The sequence below is a fragment of the Carcharodon carcharias genome, chromosome 1 (genome assembly GCF_017639515.1).
Source record: "Carcharodon carcharias isolate sCarCar2 chromosome 1, sCarCar2.pri, whole genome shotgun sequence".
Lineage (NCBI taxonomy): Eukaryota > Metazoa > Chordata > Chondrichthyes > Lamniformes > Lamnidae > Carcharodon > Carcharodon carcharias.
The window spans coordinates 261,389,971-261,411,688 of NC_054467.1; the positions used below are offsets into that span (position 1 = coordinate 261,389,971).

The window sequence follows — 21,718 nt, forward strand, 5'->3', positions numbered from 1 at the left end:
ATTTCTCTAATACCCTCACTCTCCCACAGAAACCCATTTCTCTAATACCCTCACTCTCCCACAAAAACCCATCTCTCTAATACCCTCACTCTCCCACAGAAACCCATCTCTCTAATATCCTCACTCTCCCACAGAATCCCATTTCTCTAATACCCTCACTCTCCCACAGAAACCCATTTCTCTAATACCCTCACTCTCCCACAAAAACCCATCTCTCTAATACCCTCACTCTCCCACAGAAACCCATCTCTCTAATACCCTCACTCTCCCACAGAAACCCACCTCTCTAATACCCTCACTCTCCCACAGAATCCAATTTCTCTAATACCCTCACTCTCCCACAGAAACCCATCTCTCTAATACCCTCACTCTCCCACAGAAACCCATCTCTCTAATACCCTCACTCTCCCACAGAAACCCATCTCTCTAATACCCTCACTCTCCCACAGAAACCCATCTCTCTAATACCCTCACTCTCCCATAGAAACCCACCTCTCTAATACCCTCACTCTCCCACAGAAACCCATTTCTCTCTAATACCCTCACTCTCCCACAGAAACCCATTTCTCTCTAATACCCTCACTCTCACGCAGAATCCCATCTCTCTAATACCCTCACTCTCCCACAGAAACCCATTTCTCTGTAATAACTTCACTCTCCCATCAAAATCTATCTCTCTAATACCCTCCCTCTCCCATCAAAATCTATCTCTCTAATACCCTCCCTCTCCCATCAAAATCTATCTCTCTAATACCCTCCCTCTCCCATCAAAATCTATCTCTCTAATACCCTCCCTCTCCCATCAAAATCTATCTCTCTAATACCCTCACTCTCCCACAGAAACCCATTTCTCGCTAATACCCTCAGTCTCCCACGTACTCAGCTATTAAATCTTTTATAACGGACTCCAGAATTTTCCCCACTACCGATGTCAGGCTGACTGGTCTATAATTCCCTGTTTTCTCTCTACCTCCCTTCTTAAATAGTGGGGTTACATTAGCTACCCTCCAATCTGTAGGAACTGTTTCAGAGTCTATAGAATCTCGGAAGATGACCACCAATGCATCCACTATTTCTAGGGCCACTTCCTTAAGTATTCTGGGATGTAGATTATCAGGCCCTGGGGATTTATCAGCCTTCAATCCCATCAATTTCCCCAACAGCATTCCCCTACTAATACTGATTTCTTTCAGTTTCTCCCTCTCACTAAACCCTGTGTTCCCCAACATTTCTGGGATGTTATTAGTGTCCTCCTTTGTGAAGACAGAACCAAAGTATGTATTTAGTTGGTCAGCCATTTCTTTGTTCCCCATTATAAATTCCCCTGTTTCTGACTGTAAGGGACCTACATTTGTCTTCATCAATCTTTTTCTCTTCACATACCTATAGAAACTTTTACAGCCAGTTTTTATGTTCCCTGCAAGCTTACTCTCATACTCTATTTTCTCCTTCTTAATCAATCCCTTGGGTCCTCCTTTGCTGAATTCTAAACTGTTCCCAATCACTCTCCCATCGAAACCCATCTCTCTAATACCCTCATTCTTCCACTGAAGAACATCTCCCTAAAGCCTAATTCTCCCACTGAAACCCATCACTCAAATACCACACTCTCCCATCAAAACCCATCTCTCTAATACCCTCACTCTCCCAACAAAACACATCCCTCTAATACCATCATTTTCTCCCTGAAAACCATTTCTCTGATACCCTCACTCTCCTACTGACACCTATCTCTCTAATACCTTCACACACCTATTGAAACTCATCTCTCTAATACCCTCACTCTCTCATCAAAATCCTTCTCTCTAATACCCTCACTCTCCCACAGAAACCCTTCTCTCTAATACCCTCTTTCTCCCATTAACACCCATATCTCTAATACCCTCACTCTCACACCAAAATCCATCTCTAATACCCTCACTCTCCCAACAAAACACATCCCTCTAATACCATCATTTTCTCCCTGAAAACCATTTCTCTGATACCCTCACTCTCCTACTGACACCTATCTCTCTAATACCTTCACCCACCTATTGAAACTCATCTCTCTAATACCCTCACTCTCTCATCAAAATCCTTCTCTCTAATACCCTCACTCTCCCACAGAAACCCTTCTCTCTAATACCCTCTTTCTCCCATTAACACCCATATCTCTAATACCCTCACTCTCACACCAAAATCCATCTCTAATACCCTCACTCTCCCATCAAAACCCGTCTATTTCATACCTTCACTCCACCACTGAAACCCAACTCTCTGTCCGCTGAAACCAATCTCTCTAATACACTAACTCTATCAAAACTCATTCCTCAAGTACTTCAATCTCCCACTGAAATCCATCTCTCTAACGTCCTCAATCTCCTATCACAACCATCTCCCTAATACCCTCACTCTCATATTAAAATCCATCCCTCTAATAACCTCACTCTTGCACGGAAACCCAGCTCTCTGATACCCTCACTCTCCTATCAAAACCCATCTTTCTAATACATACCCTCACTCTCCCACTTAAACCAATTCCTCAAATACCTTCACTCTCTCATCAAAGCCCATCTCTGTATTGCCGTCACTATCCCACCAAAGCCCATCTCTCTAATACCCTCACCCTAAGTCCCTGTTGAAAGTTACATTGATGCTTCCAGCTCACTTACAGGCTGCACTTTCCTGACCAGAATATCTCTCTGCATTAGGACAACTCTCCTCTCCTCCCATCTGGTTCTTTCGCTACTTGTTTTCACAATCAGGGGTGGTTGGTAGCCAGTGGAAGGAGATTTATAGTGTCTCGTGATAAAATGCCTCATCACTGTGAACACTTTGATCAAATGTCCGCTTAACCTTGTCTGCTCTATGGGGAACAATCCCAGCCTCTCCACAGAGCTGAATCCCTCATCCCTGGAGCCAATAGAGTTAATCTCTCCGACACCCTCTCCAAGGCCTTGACATCCTCCTTAAATTTTGATGCCCAGCTTTGCGTATAATACTGTGACTGAGGCCTGACCTGCAAAGGTTCAGCATAACTTACTTCCGATTCTGTACCTCGATGAATCAAGCAAAGAATGATGATTATATAAAAACAGAAAATGCTGGATAAACACAACGGGTCTGGCAGCATCTGTGGAGAGGGAAACAAGAGTTAACGTTTTGAGTCCATATGACTCTTCTTCAAACTTGAGAAGTTAACTCTTGTTTCTCTCTCCACAGATGCTGCCAGACCTGCTGAGTTTTTCCAGCATTTTTTGTGTTTATTTCAGATTTCAGTGTTTTGCTTTTATATAAGAATCCTGCTTGATTTTCTAACAGCTTTCCCAACGTCCCCTGTCACGCTCTAAGGTTTGTGTATGTACAGCCCTCGCTGTTCCTGCATGGCTTTGGAAATGGCATTACCGAGCTCACGCTGTCTTAAAATGCACCTTAACAGTGAATCCTTCTGCATTCTGACGGCAAGCCTTCTCAATCTCCAGCTGTGTCTCCAGCTCTTCCAGTTCTGCAATAATCTGCATGGAGGCTGAAAGATAAGGAGGTGGATGTTAAGAAGTCAGGAAGGTTAATTTTGGAGAGGGGGGCAGTGCAGGGATTATAAACTTGACAGATTAAACTACGAGGGGAAGCTGCGTTCCCTGAAGTTTAGAAGCATCGAGGAGTGATCGAGGTGGTTAGAATTTGCTTCCTGTCCATTCTTGGGTTGAGTGAGTGTCCCTGGAGAAGGCTGGGCATTTATTGCTCTTCCTTGGTTACTCCTGGTGACCATCTCAGAGGTTCTGGAGTGCATTCATTCCATCAGCTGACACTCACTGCTAAACCGGTGATGCCTGCACTGGCTCACTCATGTTCATCAGGTCAATGATGGCCACACACCCAAAGACATTCTGTACAGTGAACTGGTCACTGGGTCACAACCTCCTGGGTGTCCATGCCTCCACTACAAGGACCCCTGTGAGTGAGATATGAAGATGATGGACATTGACACTGACAGCTGGGAGACAGTCGCTGACAGCCGGGACCTCTCGAGGCTGCCTGTTTGTTTTTATTCTTTCACAGGATGTGGGTGTCACCGGGATTTCCCATCCCTAATTGCCCCTGGGAAGGTGGTGATGTCGATCCCAGGAATGAAAGGCTTAACATATGAGGAACATTTGAGGACTCTGGGTCTATATTCGATGGAGTTTAGAAGGATGAGGGGGATCTGATTGAAACTTACAGAATACTGAAAGGCCTGGATAGAGTGGACGTGGGGAAGATGTTTCCATTAGTAGGAGAGACTAGGACCCGAGGGCACAGCCTCAGAGTAAAGGGAAGACCTTTTAGAACAGAGATGAGGAGAAACTTCTTTAGCCAGAGGGTGGTGAATCTATGGAATTCATTGCCACAGAAGGCTGTGGAGGCCAGGTCATTGAGTGTATTTAAGACCGAGATAGATAGGTTCTTGATTGGTAAGAGGATCAAAGGTTACGGGGAGAAGGTGTGAGAATGGGGTTGAGAAACTTATCAGCCATAATTGAATGGTGGAGCAGACTCGATGGGCCGAATGGCCTAATTTCTGCTCCTATGTCTTATGGTCTAACGGTCTTATGCCCTGTTTGGAAGGGCGGTGGAAGAGGCGAGCAGAAAGGGAAAGCTCAGCTGACCGAGAAGCAGGCCCAGGGAGAACAGAGGCCAGCGGAATCGGGCACCTTCCCAGCCCGCTGTCTCCCTCTGCAGCAAATGTGGCAGAGACTGTCAGGACAGAGCGAGGCCCCTGGGTCACACCAGGCCTTGTTTAACACAGAGTTAACCACCACGGCGCAAACCACCGTCTTAGGGGGCGGGAAGCTGTCCAAGGGGTTACTCTGGCGCCTGTGTGTTGAACCAATGGTTTGCTAGGTCACTTCGTTGAGAAGCTGTGGCACTTGAATCACATCCAGGTCAGACTGCATTAGGGTGGCAGGTTTATTCTCTGAAGGATTTAGTGACCCAGTTGGTCTTTTATGACAATCCAACAGCTTCACACACACTTTCACTGAGACCAACCTGCCGTTACTGAATTAAAATTCTCATTCTCAAACTGGTTTGGTAAGGTTTGAACTCACAGCTCTTTAGATTATTAGTCCAGGCGCCTGTATTACTCGTGTATTAATAGAACCACTGCACCACAAGAGCCACATACCAATTAAAGAATGTGACAGGGCAGATACAGGGAAAGTAGTTCCCCTATTGCTGGAATCCAGACATGAGGGAACAATCTTAAAGCAGCGTGGAGCAGGAGGGGATCAGTCTGTGATGGGACGATTGGGTCAAATCACCGCGATCACGTGATGGGTCTCACACCGATGGTTTATCCACCCAATAGTAACAAGCAGCCAGAATTCAGTAACCAGACTCGCAACGTCACAGATCCTTCAATCACATTCACAGTCTCCCTGATCAATCTCGTCCCTCTGTCTGTCTGTCTGTCTGTCTGTCCATCCATCTCTCTTTCTATCCCTCAGCTTCCGTGTCTCACATTCTGTCCATCTTTCTGATTCACTCTACCTTTTGCCTATCTCACCCTCACACTTCCTTACTCCAGCCCTTCCAATATATAACTTTTTCTCAACCTACTGACCTCCCTCTGTCCCAATTTAGACCCCAGTTTTTCTTGATGAAATGTGACTAAAAGTAACAACCCCAAGATGACACAAATCTCAGAGACAGAGCCATTTGTCCCGAATCCAAATTGTGGAATCTGTAACTCACCATATTCCATCTCCTTTCGCATCATCACTGTATCATTACAGTCATCGGAACGTATTCCACTGTCACCCTGAAAATGGTAATACAAAAATAAAAGCCAAAAACTGCGGATGCTGGAAATCCAAAACAAAAACAGAAATAAAAATAGCTGGAAAAACTCAGCAGGTCTGACAGCATCTGCAGAGAGGAACACAGTTAACGTTTCGAGTCCGAATGACTCTCCAACAGAACTGAGTAAAAATAGAAGAGGTGAAATATAAGCTGGTTTAAGGGGGGGTGGGACAAGTAGAGCTGGATAGAGGGCCAGCGATAGGTGGAGATTGCCAAAAGATGTCATAGACAAAAGTACAAAGAGGTGTTGATGGTGGTGATATTAGCTAAGAAATGTGCTAATAGGTGACATTAAGGGTAGAAAGCAGGACAAGCAAGGTACAGATAGCCCTAGCGGGGGTGGGGTGGGGGGGAAGGGATTGAAATAGGCCAAAAGGTAGAGATAAAACAATGGATGGAAATACATTTAAAAATAATGGAAATAGGTGAGAAAAGAAAAATCTATATAAATTATTGTAAAAGAGGGGGATCGGAAAGGGGGTGGGGATGGAGGAGAGAGTTCATGATCTAAAGTTGTTGAATTCAATATTCACTCCGGAAGGCTGTAAAGTGTCTAGTCGGAAGATGAGGTGCTGTTCCTCCAGGTTGCGTTGAGCTTCACTGGAACAATGCAGCAGGCCAAGGTCGGACATGTGGGCATGAGAGCAGGGTGCAGTGTTAAAATGGCAAGCGACAGGGAGGTCTGGGTCATGCTTCCGGACAGACCGAAGGTGTTCTGCAAAGCGATCACCCAGTCTACGTTTGGTCTCTCCAATGTAGAGGAAACCACATTGGGAGCAGTGAATGCAGTAGACTAAATTGAGGGAAGTGCAAGTGAAATGCTGCTTCACTTGAAAGGTGTGTTTGGGCCCTTGGACGGTGAGGAGAGGGGAAGTAAAGGGGCAGGTGTTGCACCTTCTGCAATTGCATGGGAAGGTGCCGTGGGAGGGGGGTTGAGATGTAAGGGGTGATGGAGGAGTGGACCAGGGTGTCCCGGAGGGAACGATCCCTACGGAATGCCGCCAGGGGGGTGAAGGGAAGATGTGTTTGGTGGTGGCATCATGCTGGAGTTGGCGGAAATGGTGGAGGATGATCCTTTGAATGTGGAGGCTGGTGGGGTGATGTAAGGACAAGGGGGACCCTATCATGGTTCTGGGAGGGAGGGGAAAGTGTGAGGGCGGATGCGCGGGAGATGGGCCGGACACGGTTGAGGGCCCTGTCAACGACCGTGGGTGGTAAACATTGGTTAAGGAAGAAGGAGGACATGTCAGAGGAACTGTTTTTGAAGGTAGCATCATCAGAACAGATGTGACGGAGGCGAAGGAACTGAGAGAATGGGATGGAGTCCTTACAGGAAGCGGGGTGTGAGGATCTGTAGTCGAGGTAGCTGTGGGAGTCGGTAGGCTTGTAATGAATATTGGTGGACAGTCTATCACCAGAAATTGAGACAGAGAGGTCAAGGAAGGGAAGGGAAGTGTCAGAGATGGACCATGTGAAGGTGATGGAGGGGTGGAAATTGGAAGCAAAATTAATACATTTTTCCAGGTCCTGACGAGAGCATGAAGTAGCACTGAAGCAGTCATTGATGTACCGGAGAAAGAGTTGTGGGAGGGGGCCGGAGTAGGATTGGAACTGTCTCACTCTCCCATCAAAACCCATGCCCCTAATACTTCACTCTCCCACCAAAATCCGGCCACCTAATACTCTCATTCTCCCACAAAACCCATTCCTCTAATACCCCCACTTTCCCCTCAAAACCCATCTCTCTAATACCCTCACACTCTCACTGAAACACATCTCTCAAATACCCTCACTCTCCCATCTTTCTAATATGCTCAATCTCTAATCGCAACCCATCTCTCTAATATCCTCAGTCTCCCAATTAAACCCATCCCTCTAGTACCCTCACTCTCGCATCAAAACCCATCTCCCTAATACCCTAACTCTCCTACTGCAACCCATCTCTCCAATACCTTCACTCTCCCACTGAATCTCATTCCCATAATACCCTTACTGTCCCATCAAAACCTATTCCTCTAATACCCTCACTTTCCCAATTAAACCCATCTTTCTAATACCCCAACTTGATCTCCCATTGAAACCCATTCTCTAATGCATTAACTCTGCTATTGCACATCCGCTGTCCTAACCCGAGAATCCAACGGGCTCCTATGGGATAACAAAGCCTTTTCAGTCTCCTTGGCCTTTTAGTCTGGCTCCCTCCGACTCTCCCTCTTGCTCAGTTTAAATTTATTCATGCACCCTCTAAAATGGGTTTTGTGGCACTCAATGCTTTCATCTGTAATATAAAGCGTTAACAGATGGGATATGCTAATTTATGATGGAGGTGATGATGTACTACTGACATCAGCCAATCATGTGTTAGACTCTCTCTCTCGATAGAGAGCGGGTGGAACCATGCCTAAGAACGATACGCTGACAGCAATGCTGATACACTGCTGTCCTATTCCATGGATGATGATGTCCTACTGGATGCAGGGGAATGCTCCAATATTTCCAAGGCATCTTCCCTAAGGGACAAGAGTACTGAGGGGGATTGAATCCCTCAGGACTGTGGCTTGGGGAGGTGAAGAGTGGGAGTTGGATCTGGCTAGGATCTGTAGTTGTTAAAATGGGAGTCGCAGAAATTTAATGTAAATAGTTAAAGGCAGAGTTTCATGGGGCTGAATTTTCCCCCTGTCGGGGGGGGGAAGTTGATTGATGGGTGCGTTTCCAATCGGCGCTCCCGATCAGTGGCACACCACCATTTTACCTGGATGGGCCAATTAAGGCCCGCCCAGCGTGATGTCTGCAGGGAAGCTCTATGCGCACATCCCCTTGAGGCTAAGTGCAGCCTCAGGGAGATCACTTCTGCTTTCAAAAATATTAAAAATAGAAAAAAAAAATTCCCTTACATGTCCCCTCATGTGACAATGTCACTTGAGTTGGGACATGTTCATAATTCCCAAAAAAACTTTAGATGGGATATGTTAATGTATGATATAGATGATGGTTTACTACTGACACTAGTGTGCTAGACTCTCTCGCGAGAGAGAGAGGTTGGGCTTCTGCCAAAGAGCTACGTACCTACTCTGTAACCTGTGTAGATGTAGTCCAAATAAAACAAGTGTTAACTAGATACCAGAGTATGTCTACTGTCTGTCTAATAACCAAGCCCCACACCCAGACAGAAGGACCCAGTCTCAGAACACAGTACCAATGATGGAGACACCGATGTAAAAGGTGTTACCGAAGGAACCAGAGAGTGAAGAAACCATTGAAAGCAGCTCAAGAGATTTCAGCTGTAGGGGGGAGGCACACACTGAGAGAAGTACAGCTGGCCGTACCCAAGTGAGCAGTCCCTGCCCTTTGTCCCATCCATTCGACTGACTCAGGCACCCACTGACAGGGCAGGGGAGGGAGTTATGGAAACGCCATTCTCTCTGGTATCAACTAGCAACAGGTCCTCATGAAATACAGCCAAATCTCCAAGTCAGTTCGTTTCTTCATGCAATAGGCCTGGTAACAGATAACATTCTCCTAGGGGAGGGTGTGCAAGAATCTACTGTGGATTCTTTATTTTGTCATTAAAACCATTGACACCTATTTTATCCTGCAACAAAATTTAGTAATAGAATGAGCACATGTTAATGAGCGCTTGCAACGACCTGGAGATTCCATTGAATATTTCCTAACAGGCCTATTTGCCTAACGAGTTCTAGTGGAGATGGGGCACTGAAGGACGAGCAGAGGCGTGGGTGTTTGGAATGAGATGCTCTCCGACTTCCTGCAGAACAAAGGTCAGATCGACTTTGGATCAAGCGGGTCCAGTACGTGAGGCAGGCCGAGCTTCCAGCATTTAATCGGGTATAATTCACAGCCACTCTGAGGCTTCGCATCGCTCCGTAAATTGGGTCGGTCCGCACAGAATGTTAGGCCTGAGTCGAATGAGGATCACACCGCTAAAGAGCTGGCACCTTCCCAGGGTGAACGTCAAGTTGACGCTCATACTTCAACCTCAGCTGAAAATCTTCCTCCCTTCAGAGCTTGGGTCAGAACAGAAGCTGCAGCAGAATCTTCAGCTGTCCCAAAGCTGCACAATCCCGGGCAGCACAATGATCCCAGGAACGAAAGGCTTAACATATGAGGAACGTTTGAGGACTCTGGGTCTATACTCGATGGAGTTTAGAAGGATGAGGGGGGGGATCTGATTGAAACTTACAGAATACTGAAAGGCCTGGATAGAGTGGACGTGGGGGAAGATGTTTCCATTAGTAGGAGAGACTAGGACCCGAGGGGCACAGCCTCAGAGTAAAGGGAAGACCTTTTAGAACAGAGATGAGGAGAAACTTCTTTAGCCAGAGAGTGGTGAATCTATGGAATTCATTGCCACAGAAGGCTGTGCAGGCCAGGTCATTGAGTGTATGTAAGACCGAGATAGATAGGTTCTTGATTGGTAAGGGGATCAAAGGTTATGGGGAGAAGGCGGGAGAATGGGGTTGAGAAACTTATCAGCCATGATTGAATGGCGGAGCAGACTCGATGGGCCGAATGGCCTAATTTCTGCTCCTATGTCTTATAAAGAAACCTTGTGCCCGAATTGGTTGTCTACAGGAATTTCCTCTCGTACCTGAATGTGAGACTGTCTTGCCTCCATATCCTGAGCATTTCTTCTCATTGTCCCTAGTGAAGTAACCGTGTACAGAGAGAAGTGGGGCTTTTTTTAAAATTCATTCACGGGATGTGGGCTTCGCTGGCTGGGCCCAGCATTCATTGCCCATCCCTAGTTGCCCCTTGAGAAGGTGGTGGTGAGCTGCCTTCTTGAACTGCTGCAGTCCATGTGGTGTAGGTACACCCACCGTGCTGTTAGGGAGGGAGTTCCAGGGTCTTGACCCAGTGACAGAAATGGCGATATATTTCCAAGTTAGGATGGTGAGTGGCTTGGAGGGGAACTTCCAGGTGGTGGTGTTCCTGTGTGTCTGCTACCCTTGTCCTTCTAGATGGTAGTGGTCGTGGGTTTGGGGAGGTGCTGTCGAAGGAGCCTTGGTGAGTTCCTTGCCGTGCATCTTCTGGGTGACACACACACTGCTGCTACTGTGTGTCGGTGGTGGAGGGAGTGAATAAATAACAAAGAACAAAGAAAAGTACAGCACAGGAACAGGCCCTTCGGCCCTCCAAGCCTGCGCCGATCATATTGCCCGCCAATTAAAACATTTTGCACTTCCGGGGTCCGTATCCCTCTATTCCCATCCTATTCATGTATTTGTCAAGCTGCCTCTTAAACACCACTATCGTACCTGCTTCCACCACCTCCTCTGGCAGCGAATTCAAGCACTCACTACCCTCTGCGTAAAAAACTTGCCCCGCACATCTCCTCGAAAGTTTTCTCCTCTCACCTTAAATCTATGTCCCCCTAGTAATTGGCTCTTCCACCCTGGGAAAAAGCTTCTGACTATCTACTCTGTCGATGCCACTCACAATATTGTAAACTTCTATCAAGTCGCCCCTCAATCTCCGTCGCTCTAGTGAGAACAATCCAAGTTTCTCCAACCTCTCCTCATAGCTAATAACCTCCAGAATAGGCAGCATCCTGGTAAACCTCCTCTGCACCCTCTCCAATGCCTCCATATCCTTCTGGTAATGTGGCGACCAGAATTGCACGCAATATTCCAAGTGTGGCCTAACCAAGGTTCTATACAGCTGCAGCATGACTTCCCAGCTTTTATACTCAATACCCCTGCCAATGAAGGCAAGCATGCCATATGCCTTCCTGACTACCTTATCCATCTACGTTGCCACTTTCAGTGACCTGTGAACCTGTACACCCAGATCCCTCTGCCCATCGATGCACTTAAGGTTTCTGCCATTTCCTGTATAATTCCTGCCTGTATCAGACCTTCCAAAATGCATTACCTCGCATTTGTCCAGATTAAACTCCATCTGCCATTTCGCTGGCCAAGTCTACAACTGATCTATATCCCGTTGTATCCTTTGACAATCCTCTTCACTATCTGCAACTCCTCCAACCTTAGTGTTGTCTGCAAACTTACTAATTAGCCAAGTTACATTTTCCTCCAAATCATTTACATATACTACAAACAGCAAAGGCCCCAGCACTGATCCCTGCGGAACTCCACTAGTCACAGCTCTCCATTCAGAAAAGCACCCTTCCACTGCTACCCTCTGTCTTCTATGACCAAGCCAATTCTGTATCCACCCTGCCAGCTCACCTCTGATCCCGTGCGACTTTACCCTCTGTACCAGTCTGCCATGAGGGACCTTGTCAAAGGCCTTACTGAAATCCATGTAGATAACATCCACTGCCCTTCCATCGTCGATCATCTTTGTCACTTCCTCGAAAAACTCGATCAAGTTAGTGAGACACAACCTCCCCTTCACAAAACCATGCTGCCTTCACTAATATGCCCATTTGCTTCCAAATGGTAGTAAATCCTGTCACGAAGAATCTTCTCCAATAATTTCCCTACCACTGACGTCAGGCTCACCGGCCTGTAGTTTCCTGGATTATCCCTGCTACCCTTCTCAAACAATGGAACAACATTGGCCATTCTCCAGTCCTCTGGGACCTCACCCATAGCCATACAGGATACAAAGATTTCTGTCAAGGCCCCAGCAATCTCCTCTCTTGCCTCCCTCAGTACTCTGGGGTATTCCCATCTGGCCCTGGGGACTTATCCATCTTAATATTCTTCAAGACGCCTAACACCTCTTTTTTGATCTCAACATGATTCAGGCTATCTACACACTCTTCCCTAGACAAATCGACCGCTAAGTCCTTCTCTTTGGTGAATACTGATGAGAAGTATTCATTTAGTATCTCTCCCATTTCTTCTGGCTCCACACACAGATTCCCACCTCTGTCCCTGAGTGGACCTACCCTTTCCCTGGCTACCCTCTTGCTTTTTACATATGTATAAAAGGCCTTGGGATTTTCCTTAATCCTGGTTGCCAATGACTTTTCATGACCCCTTTTAGCCCTCCTGACTCCTTACTTAAGTTTCTTCCTACTTTCTTTATATTCTCCACGGGCTTCATCTGTTCCCAGCCTTCTAGCCCTTACGAATGCTTCCCTTTTCTTTTTGACTAATCTCACAATATCCTTCGTTATCCAAGGTTCCTGAAACTTGCCATGCTTATCCTTCATCCCAGCAGGAACATGCTGGTCCTGAATTCTTATCAACTGATGTTTGAAATCCCCCCACATGTCAGTTGTTGATTTGCCTTCAAACATCTGCCTCCAGTCTAGATTCCTCAGTTCCTGTTTAATATTGTTATAATTAGCCTTCTAGGATCTGTAGTTGTTAAAATGAGAGTGACAGAAATTTAATGTAAATAGTTAAAGACAGCGTTTCATGTTGTTGTTAAAAAGTAGGATAGTGTACTTGCGGGGAGGCATAGTATAAATGGTTAACAGATGGGATACCTTAATGTATGATATAGATGATGATGTATCACTGACACTAGTCAGTGATTGTTAGATTCTCTTTCGAGAGAGAGAGAATCCTCCATCTTGTGATTGCTGAAATATTTTAAAGCACTATAAATAAACCTGTTGTAGACTTTGAAAAAATGCCTTTTAAATGAGGGCAACAAATGCCAGTAATGAATAAATTAAAAAAATATCCACAGCAGGGGGAGTGGGTTGGAGATGTTGATGGGTTCCCCTTGTCATTCCCGTCTGCTTTCAATTTCTAGTTCAGAAACATGGGCAGCCCGATTTCGGGCCCACAAGAGATGCAGGGTATGATCCCTGAACCTGAATGGCAAGGCCTGTGTTGTCCTTGGTATTAGGCCCAAGGCTTCATTCCCTTCAAACTCACGAGGCACAAAGAGCAAACAATGACCGGGGAGGTAGGTAGCAACGCAGAGGCCTCAAGGTGGTCTGAGGTGGCCAATCATGTTAAAGGAGAACAATGTTCGGGTGAGTAAAAAATAGGCCCAGAGCAGGTAATGATGGCGAGTTTACCGTCCCTAAAGGACGTTAGTGAACATGTTGGGGTTTTTACTGACAATCTGACGCTGCAGGAGTCCTTTTACTGACACCAGCCTTTTTAATTTCCAAACTTAGCAAAGATAACAATTTAAATTTCCAAATGCCCGTGGGTGAGATTTGAAGTTCCATTCTCTGGGATCTGCGATGCACTGCCCGAAAGGGCGTTGGAGCAGATTTAAATAGTAACTTGCAAAAAAAAGGTGAAAGGGGAAAAATTAGCAGAAATTTGGGGTAAAAGGAGCGGAGTGGGATTCATTGGATAGCAGACACAGGTACAATGGGCCAAATGGCCTCCGTCTGTGTTGCGTTATTTTATGAATACTAGTCCAGTACCATAACCACTGCACTGCCGGCTGTAACACAAACAGTACTTTCAAAAGGCAGAAGCACAAAGATTTAGAGTAGGTGTTAAATCATTCTGTTCCTTTCAGATCCACCTTGTAGTAATTATAGCTTTATTTTATTTAGTGTGAAATGTACCTTTAAGAATAATATGTGTTAGGAAAGATCACATGACCTGTAGTAACCAATAGGAGAGTAGCGTGGTCTACCTCAGCAGTCAGTGTGGAGATGGAGATAGAGCGTGCAGTTGCTGCTGAGTATATGGTAATAAACTTAATGTTTCCACCCGAGAAGTGTCTGCAGATCAGCTCTATCACTAACAGCACAGCTTGGCCACCCTTACAACACACCTTACCTCACCTTCTTCCCTGCAATTCCTAAACTAACTCACCTCCTCATCATCATTCAGGTTGGGACCACTCTCTTCAATGGCTGCGGGTAGAAACAGAATAAATCAAAGGATCAGAGAATCATACAGCACAGGAGAAGGCTTCGGACCATCATACCTGTGTCAGCACTTTTGTAGAGCTATCCAGTTAGTCACACTCTCTCCTGTCCTCCCCTCATAGCCACCCATACCCTTCCCTTTCAGGTATTTATCCAAATCCCTTTTAAAAGTTACTATTGAATCTGCTTCCATTGTACTGTCAGGCAGCACGCTCCAGATCACAACCACCATCTGGGTAAAAAATAGATCCCCCATGTCACCCTTGTTTTCCAATTACCTGAAATCGCTGTCCTCCCTTTATCGACCCTCCTGCCATTGGAAATGGTTTCCCCTTATTCACTCTATCAAAATCTTTCATGATTTTAACCACCTTAATCAATAATTTCCTCTTAAGCTTCTCTGTTCTAAGGTGAACAATCCCATCTTCGTCAGTCTCTCTGTGTAACTAAAATCCCTCATCCCTGGAATCGTTCAAGTAAACCTCTTTCTTCCCTCTTTCCAATGCCTTCACATCCTTCTTCGCCTGGACCTGGAACTGGACACAAAACTCTAGCTGAGGCTGGACCAGTCTTTGGTACAGGTTTAACCTCCTTGCTTTTGTGCTCTATGTCCCTATTGATAAAGTCCAGGTTCCTGTCTGCTTTCTGACAGACTCCTCAACATATCCTGCCACCTTCAAAGATACATCTACCCAATGTCTCTCTGTTCCTGCACCTCTTTCAAAATTATATCTTGGTTTTATGTTGCCTTTTATCTATCTTCCTACCAAGATGTATCATGTTAGACATCTCAGCATTTCATATCCTCATGTCACACGTCTGCCCTTTTTACCGGTCGGTGTCCTCTTGAAGTCTGTTACTATTCTCCTCGTTGTTTGCTACACTTCCTCCTTGCACCATCTGCAAACTTTAAAATGATGCCTCAAGTTCAGGTAATTATCATAAAGACCAGCTGAACCAATACAGAGCTTGGGGAACCATGGTTTTTAAAAAAAACATTTTTAAAATTCTTTCCTGGGATATGGGTGTCACTGGCAAGGCCAGCATTTGTTGCCCATCCCTAACTGCCCTTGAACTGACCATGCTAGGTCATTTCAGAGGGCAGTTAAGAGTCAACCACATTGCTGTGGGTCTGGAGTCACATGTAGGCCAGACTGAGTAAGGACAGCAAATTTCCTTCCCTGAAGGGCATTAGTCTTTTTTAATTCGTTCACGGGATGTGGGTTTCGCTGGCTGGGCCCAGCATTTATTGCCCATCCCTAGTTGCCCTTGAGAAGGTGGTGGTGAGCTGCCTTCTTGAACCGCTGCAGTCCATGTGGTGTAGGTACACCCACAGTGCTGTTAGGGAGGGAGTTCCAGGATTTTGACCCAGCGACAGTGAAGGAACAGCGATATATTTCCAAGTCAGGATGGTGAGTGACTTGGAGGGGGACTTCCAGGTGGTAGTGAATCAGGTGGGTTTTTACATAAATCAATCATAATTTTATGATTGCCATTCCAAACCCACAACCACTACCATCTAGAAGGACAAGGGCAGCAGATAGATGGGAACACCACCACCTGGAAGTTCCCCTCCAAGCCACTCACCATCCTGACTTGGAAATATATCGCCGTTCCTTCACTGTCGCTGGGTCAAAATCCTGGAACTCCCTCCCTAACAGCACTGGAGTGTACCTACACCACATGGACTGCAGCGGTTCAAGAAGGCAGCTCACCACCACCTTCTCAAGGGCAGCTAGGGATGGGCAATAAATGCTGACCCAGCCAGCGAAGCCCACATCCCTTGAGTGAATTAAAAAAAATACTGAGACCAACTTTCAATTCCAGGTTTATTAGCTGAATTCAAACATCACTGTCTGCTGTGCTAGGATGTGAACCCTTGTCCCCAGAGTTTAGCCTGGGTCTGTGGGTTATTAGTCCAGTGATATTACCACTACACCACCATCTCCCCAACCCAGTCCGAGAACTGCAACTGCCCTTTGAGCCTTTATTACTTGAAGGAAAAAGTCCCAAGAATTGACTTCCTCAACATGTTAAAGAAAATGAACTGCAGCCAATGTGTTCCTTTTTCAGCTTCCTCCTGGTGTCGCCTGACTGATGGGAAATATTTGTTGGCTCACAGCCCAGGAGCCGAGTACATAGCACAGGGCTCGAGTGGAGGCCGACAGTGACTTCTAACAGGACAGTGTTCTTGCTAGTGATGGAAATATTCAAAGTGGAGTCAATTGACCTCCTTCACCCAACACCCAATCAATCAATCTGGTTCAGTGTGTAGCACGCCCACCTCTGAATCAGAAGATTATGAGTTTAAGCTTCGGGGTTTTAGGGAGAGATGGTGGTGTGGTAGTAACATCACTAGGCCAGTTATCCAGAAGCATTGGCTAAAGCTGTGGGAACAAGGGTTCAAATCTCACCGCAGCAGCTGGTGGAGTTTAAATTCAATTAATCCAAATCTGGGATTGAAAACTAATCTCAGCAATGGTGACCATGAAGCTATCATTGACTGTTGTTATAAACCCACCTGGTTCACTCATGCTCTTCAGGAAAGAGAAAGGAAACTTGCTATCCTCCCCTGATCTGGCCTATGTGTGAGTCCAGACCCACAGCATGAAACAGCCCTTGGAAATAACATAGCTCAAGGGGCAATTAGTGATGGACAACAAATGCTGGCCTTGCCAGTGATGCCCACGTGGCATGAAAGGAAACATGTTTTTTAAAGTCCTGTTTCAGAGACGTGAGCCTGCTATACAGATGACACTCCCAGGGTGGTACTGAGGGAGTGCTGCACTGTTGGAGCTGCTGTCTTTTGGATGAAGGGTGTAAAAGATCCCATGTCGCTATACCAAGCAGCACACTTCTCCCCGGTATCCTGACCAACATTTATTCCACAGCCAACATTACCAAGACAGATGATCAGATCATGATCTCATTCTGCTACCTGGCTGCTACATTTCCTACTTTACAACGATGACTGCACTTCAAAATACTTCAATGGCGTCAAGTCCTTTGGGCGATCCAGAGCTTGTTAAAAGCATCATTAAAATGCAAGATCTTTCTTTGGATCACACCAGTTGCTATCCAAGATCACAGTGTGTACTAGATTACTCTGGGTGGACTGGATCACTCTATTTGTACTGCGTGATTTCACATGTACAGGAGCACTCTCAACAGGCCAGATCACTCAACTAGTCACTTACTGAGATGATGGCTGATCTGTACACTACTGCCAATTAGCTGCCTTTGCACTGCAACCATTAATGCCCTTGGCTTGCAAAAATTGAACAATCCCCAATTTAAAACTATTAATTGAGGAGCTATCTCTAGAATAATAGAATGGTCAAAGCACGGAGTGAGACCACTCAGCCTGTCCTGTGAGCGCTAGCTCTCTGCAAGATCAAGTCAGCTAAACCCACTCCCCCACCATTTCACTGAGGCCCTACATATTCTTTCTCTCTAGATGCTTATCCAACTCCTTTTTGTATCTGCCTCTGGCGGTGCATTTTGGATCCTAAACATTTGGTGCAAAGGAAAGGTTCTTCTCACGTCACCGTTGGATCTTTTGCTCTCTGGTTCTCCATCCTTCCACCAAAGGGAAGAGTTCCTCCCGATCTACTCTGTCCAGACCCCTCATGATTTGGAATTATTCTATCAAGTCTCCTCTCAACCTTTTCTCCAACCTATCTACATAACTGAGATCCCTCATCTCTACAATCATTCTTGTAAATCTTTAGAATTGTACTTTTTATCTCATAATTGCCTATTCTTGGTCTTCCTGTGAAAACCTATCACTTCACACTTCTCGTCATTAAACTGCTGCTCCAACCTGTCCATCCATTCCACCAACCTATCTACGTCCTCTTGAATTCTCTCATAGTTTTGTTCCATCTACAAATTTTGGAATTGTTTGCTTGTACGTCTAAGCCTAGGACATTAATATAAATTAAGAGAATCAGTGGTTCTAGTATCGATCCCTGGGGAACCCTGCTGTATACCTTCTTCTCTCCTACCTGAGAAACCATTCACCAATACTTCTGATTGGTTCTGATGTAAGGTCACAGACCTGAAACGTTAACTCTGTTTCTCTCTCCACAGCTACTGCCAGATATGCTGAGTACTTCTAGCATTTTCTGCTTTTATTTTGTTCACCACTACTTTCTATTTCTTGTCGCTCAGCCAACTTCATTACCATGCTGCCACTTTCCCTTTTATTGTGGGTTTCAACTGCTCTCCCAAGTCTATCATGTGGCACTTTATCAAATGCCTTTTGGAACTCCATATACACCACGTCAATTGGATTCCCCTCATCAACCTGCTTTATCACCTCATCAAAAAATTCAATCAAGTTAGTTAAACACAATTTGCCACTAACAAACTCTTTGCCTTTCCTTAATCTGCACGTGTCCAAGTGGCTGTTAATTTTGTCCCACATTATTGTCTCTAAAAGCTTCCCCACCGGTGGGTGAGATTTAACTGACTGACCTGTAGTTGCAGGGTTTAGCCCGACACTGCTTTTTTGAACAATTTTCCAGTCCTCTGGCACCACTCCTGTACCTAAGGGGCATTGGAAGACTAGGGCCAGTGTCTCCGCAATTTCCACCCTTACCTCCCTCAGCGGACTTGGATGCATCTCATCCATTTCTTGTGATGTACCAACAAACAGCCTTTCTAATACCTCCTCTTTATCAATTTTTACTCCATCCAGTGTCTCAACTACTTCTTCTTTCACTATGAATTTGGCAGCATTTGTTCCTCATAAACTTAGTTTTTATGTAGGAGACAGTTCCCCACTTGCATGAAGAAGGATTTCTTAACTTCTCTGCTGAGTAACCTGGCTCTGGTTTTAAGGTTATGCGCTCTTGTCCTTGACTCTTCCACTGGCAGAAAAGGGTTCTCCCCACCTACCCTATCGATTTCTTTGAAAATCCTATAAACCGCAATCAAATTGCTCCTTAACCAATTAATGTTCCAGGAAATACAAACTCGGTTTATATAATCTCTGCTCATAATCTGACCTTTGCAACCCTCTGGTGTAACATTCTGGTGAATTTGCACTCCTTCCGAGGCCCATATATCCTTCCTAAGGTCCGGTGCCCGGAACTGTACACCGTACCCCAGGTCTGGTCTAGCCAGGGTTTTTGTACAGCTGCAACAAAACCTTCTCTCCCTTGTATTGTAGCATTTATTATAAAAGGTGAACATTCCATTAGCCTTTCTAGTTCATACATATCGTACAGCTACGTAATAGTGAGCTATGTACGTGTACTTTTAAATCTCTCTGGACTCCCACTGTTCCTAGATTCTGATCATTTAAATAATGTTTGAATCTTGGGCCCAAAATGCATGACCACAACCTTGCCTGTGTTGAAGGCCACCTGCCACAGATTAACCATTCAATCCATCACTCGATGACTCTTTGTAATTTAATGATCCAGTCTACACTGCTTACAATGTCACCAATCTTTGTGCCATTGACACACGTGGATGTATGACTCTCGACTGTCTTTTCCAACTCTTTGATAAATATAGTGGATTGTTGAGGTCCCGGCACAGATCTTTGCGGGGCGCCATTGTCACTATCGTCCAGGTTCCAGTGCACACCCGTTGCCCCTGTTCTCGGCCTTCCATTGCCTAAACAACCTCCCTAACGAGTCAATAATTTACCTTTGTTTCTGTGAGCTTCCATAACTAACAGTCTAGCTAACAGTCTCTTGTGTGCAAACCGATTGAATACTTTCTGAAACCTCATGTAAACTCAATCCATGGACAATCCCCTGTCACTAATTGAATTACATCCTCAAAAAATATGATGAGGTTTGTTAGACTAGACCTACGCTTTACAAACCTGCCTCTCTTTAATCAGCTCCGAATGTCTCTAAGTGCACAGTCACTCTCTCCTTACTCACAGATGCCAATAGCTTCTCCACACACTTGTTAAACTAACAAGTCTATAATTTCTGAGTTACTCCCTTTCACTTTTCTTAAAGAGAGGAGTTACTTTCACAACTTTCCAATCTAAAGGAACAATTCCTGAAATGGAGAATGTTATGACTAGATCACTCGAGGGCTACTGGATACCTTTGGGATCACTGGATCCCTTGGGTGCACTCGATCACTCTGGGTGTACTACAGCAAACCCTGTACAAACGAGTAATTTGGAGGTTGTGCTGGTGCCTCCTGACCTCTCACCCCCCTACCCCGTACTGTGCCCTTCCCTGATTGATCAACCATTCGAAAGACAGACAGAAAGCAGTAACAGACATGTCTCTACGCAAGGGCACATCTCCGGGGGGGTGGCCAACCTCGACACCAGTAGGAAAGTGTCACTGAGACACTCAGCTATCAGTCAGTCAGTCTCTAGACTCTCGGCTGGTTGTAGCTGTTTCTCAGCCAGCATCAAAGAATGTGGTTTAGCTCAGAAAGTGCCTGACAGAAAGGCCCTTTTATAAAAGAGTCTCGCCTATCGGCACATGAGCTGCATCCACTTCATCACAGCAAGAGGACCAAAACTGGATACCTGACAGCGGCTGAGAACTCCTTCTCTCCAAACTCGAACCAAAAGCAGCTCTCTCCATCATGGGCTGAGTGGATGCATGCACTCAGACTTCCTGCATCTCACAAGTATCAGGTTGCTGCTCGCCGATGTAAAGGAAGTGAAATGGGAATATATAAGCGCTGTGGTAAGTACTTATGCAGTCTGAAAGGGGAGAAAGAAATCCTGGTATATAATAACAATGCTCAGAGGGAGATACAGAGGGAGATAGAGAGACCCCAGTGTACAATTACACTGCTCCCAGAGAGAGCCCGTTGTATAATGACACTGCTCCCAGGGAGAGAGAGCCCAGTGTATAATTACACTGCTCCGAGAGAGAGAGCCCAGTGTATAATTTCACTGCTCCCAGAGAGAGGAGAGAGCCCAGTGTATAATTTCACTGCTCCCAGAGAGAGGGAGAGAGCCCAGTGTATAATTACACTGCTCCCAGAGAGAGGGAGAGAGCCCAGTGTATAATTACACTGCTCCCAGAGAGAGGGAGAGAGCCCAGTGTATAATTACACTGCTCCCAGAGAGAGGGAGCGCAGTGTATAATTAAACTGCTCCCAGAGAGATAGAGAGGGCAC

At 45.7% G+C, this 21,718-nt stretch overlaps 1 protein-coding gene across 5 annotated transcripts in view; it reads right to left on the reverse strand.

Moving 5' to 3' along the window:
- shtn2 (shootin 2) overlaps positions 1–21,265 on the reverse strand; it is a 75,714-nt gene extending 54,449 nt beyond the window's left edge. For 3 of the 5 annotated variants that reach the window (XM_041192545.1, XM_041192537.1, XM_041192562.1), the window contains exons 1-4: positions 19,082–19,237; positions 14,547–14,587; positions 5,713–5,779; positions 3,411–3,505 (exon numbers count right to left, since the gene is read on the reverse strand). In XM_041192545.1, coding sequence (XP_041048479.1) covers positions 3,411–3,505; positions 5,713–5,779; positions 14,547–14,587; positions 19,082–19,229 — 351 coding nt within the window. In that variant the 5' untranslated portion in view covers positions 19,230–19,237. Of the gene's footprint in view, positions 1–3,410; positions 3,506–5,066; positions 5,137–5,712; positions 5,780–14,546; positions 14,588–19,081; positions 19,238–21,116 lie in introns of those variants that run through there. The other 2 variants (XM_041192553.1, XM_041192571.1) reach the window with 2 other exon arrangements.
- Between the last annotated feature and the right edge of the window lie 453 nt (positions 21,266–21,718).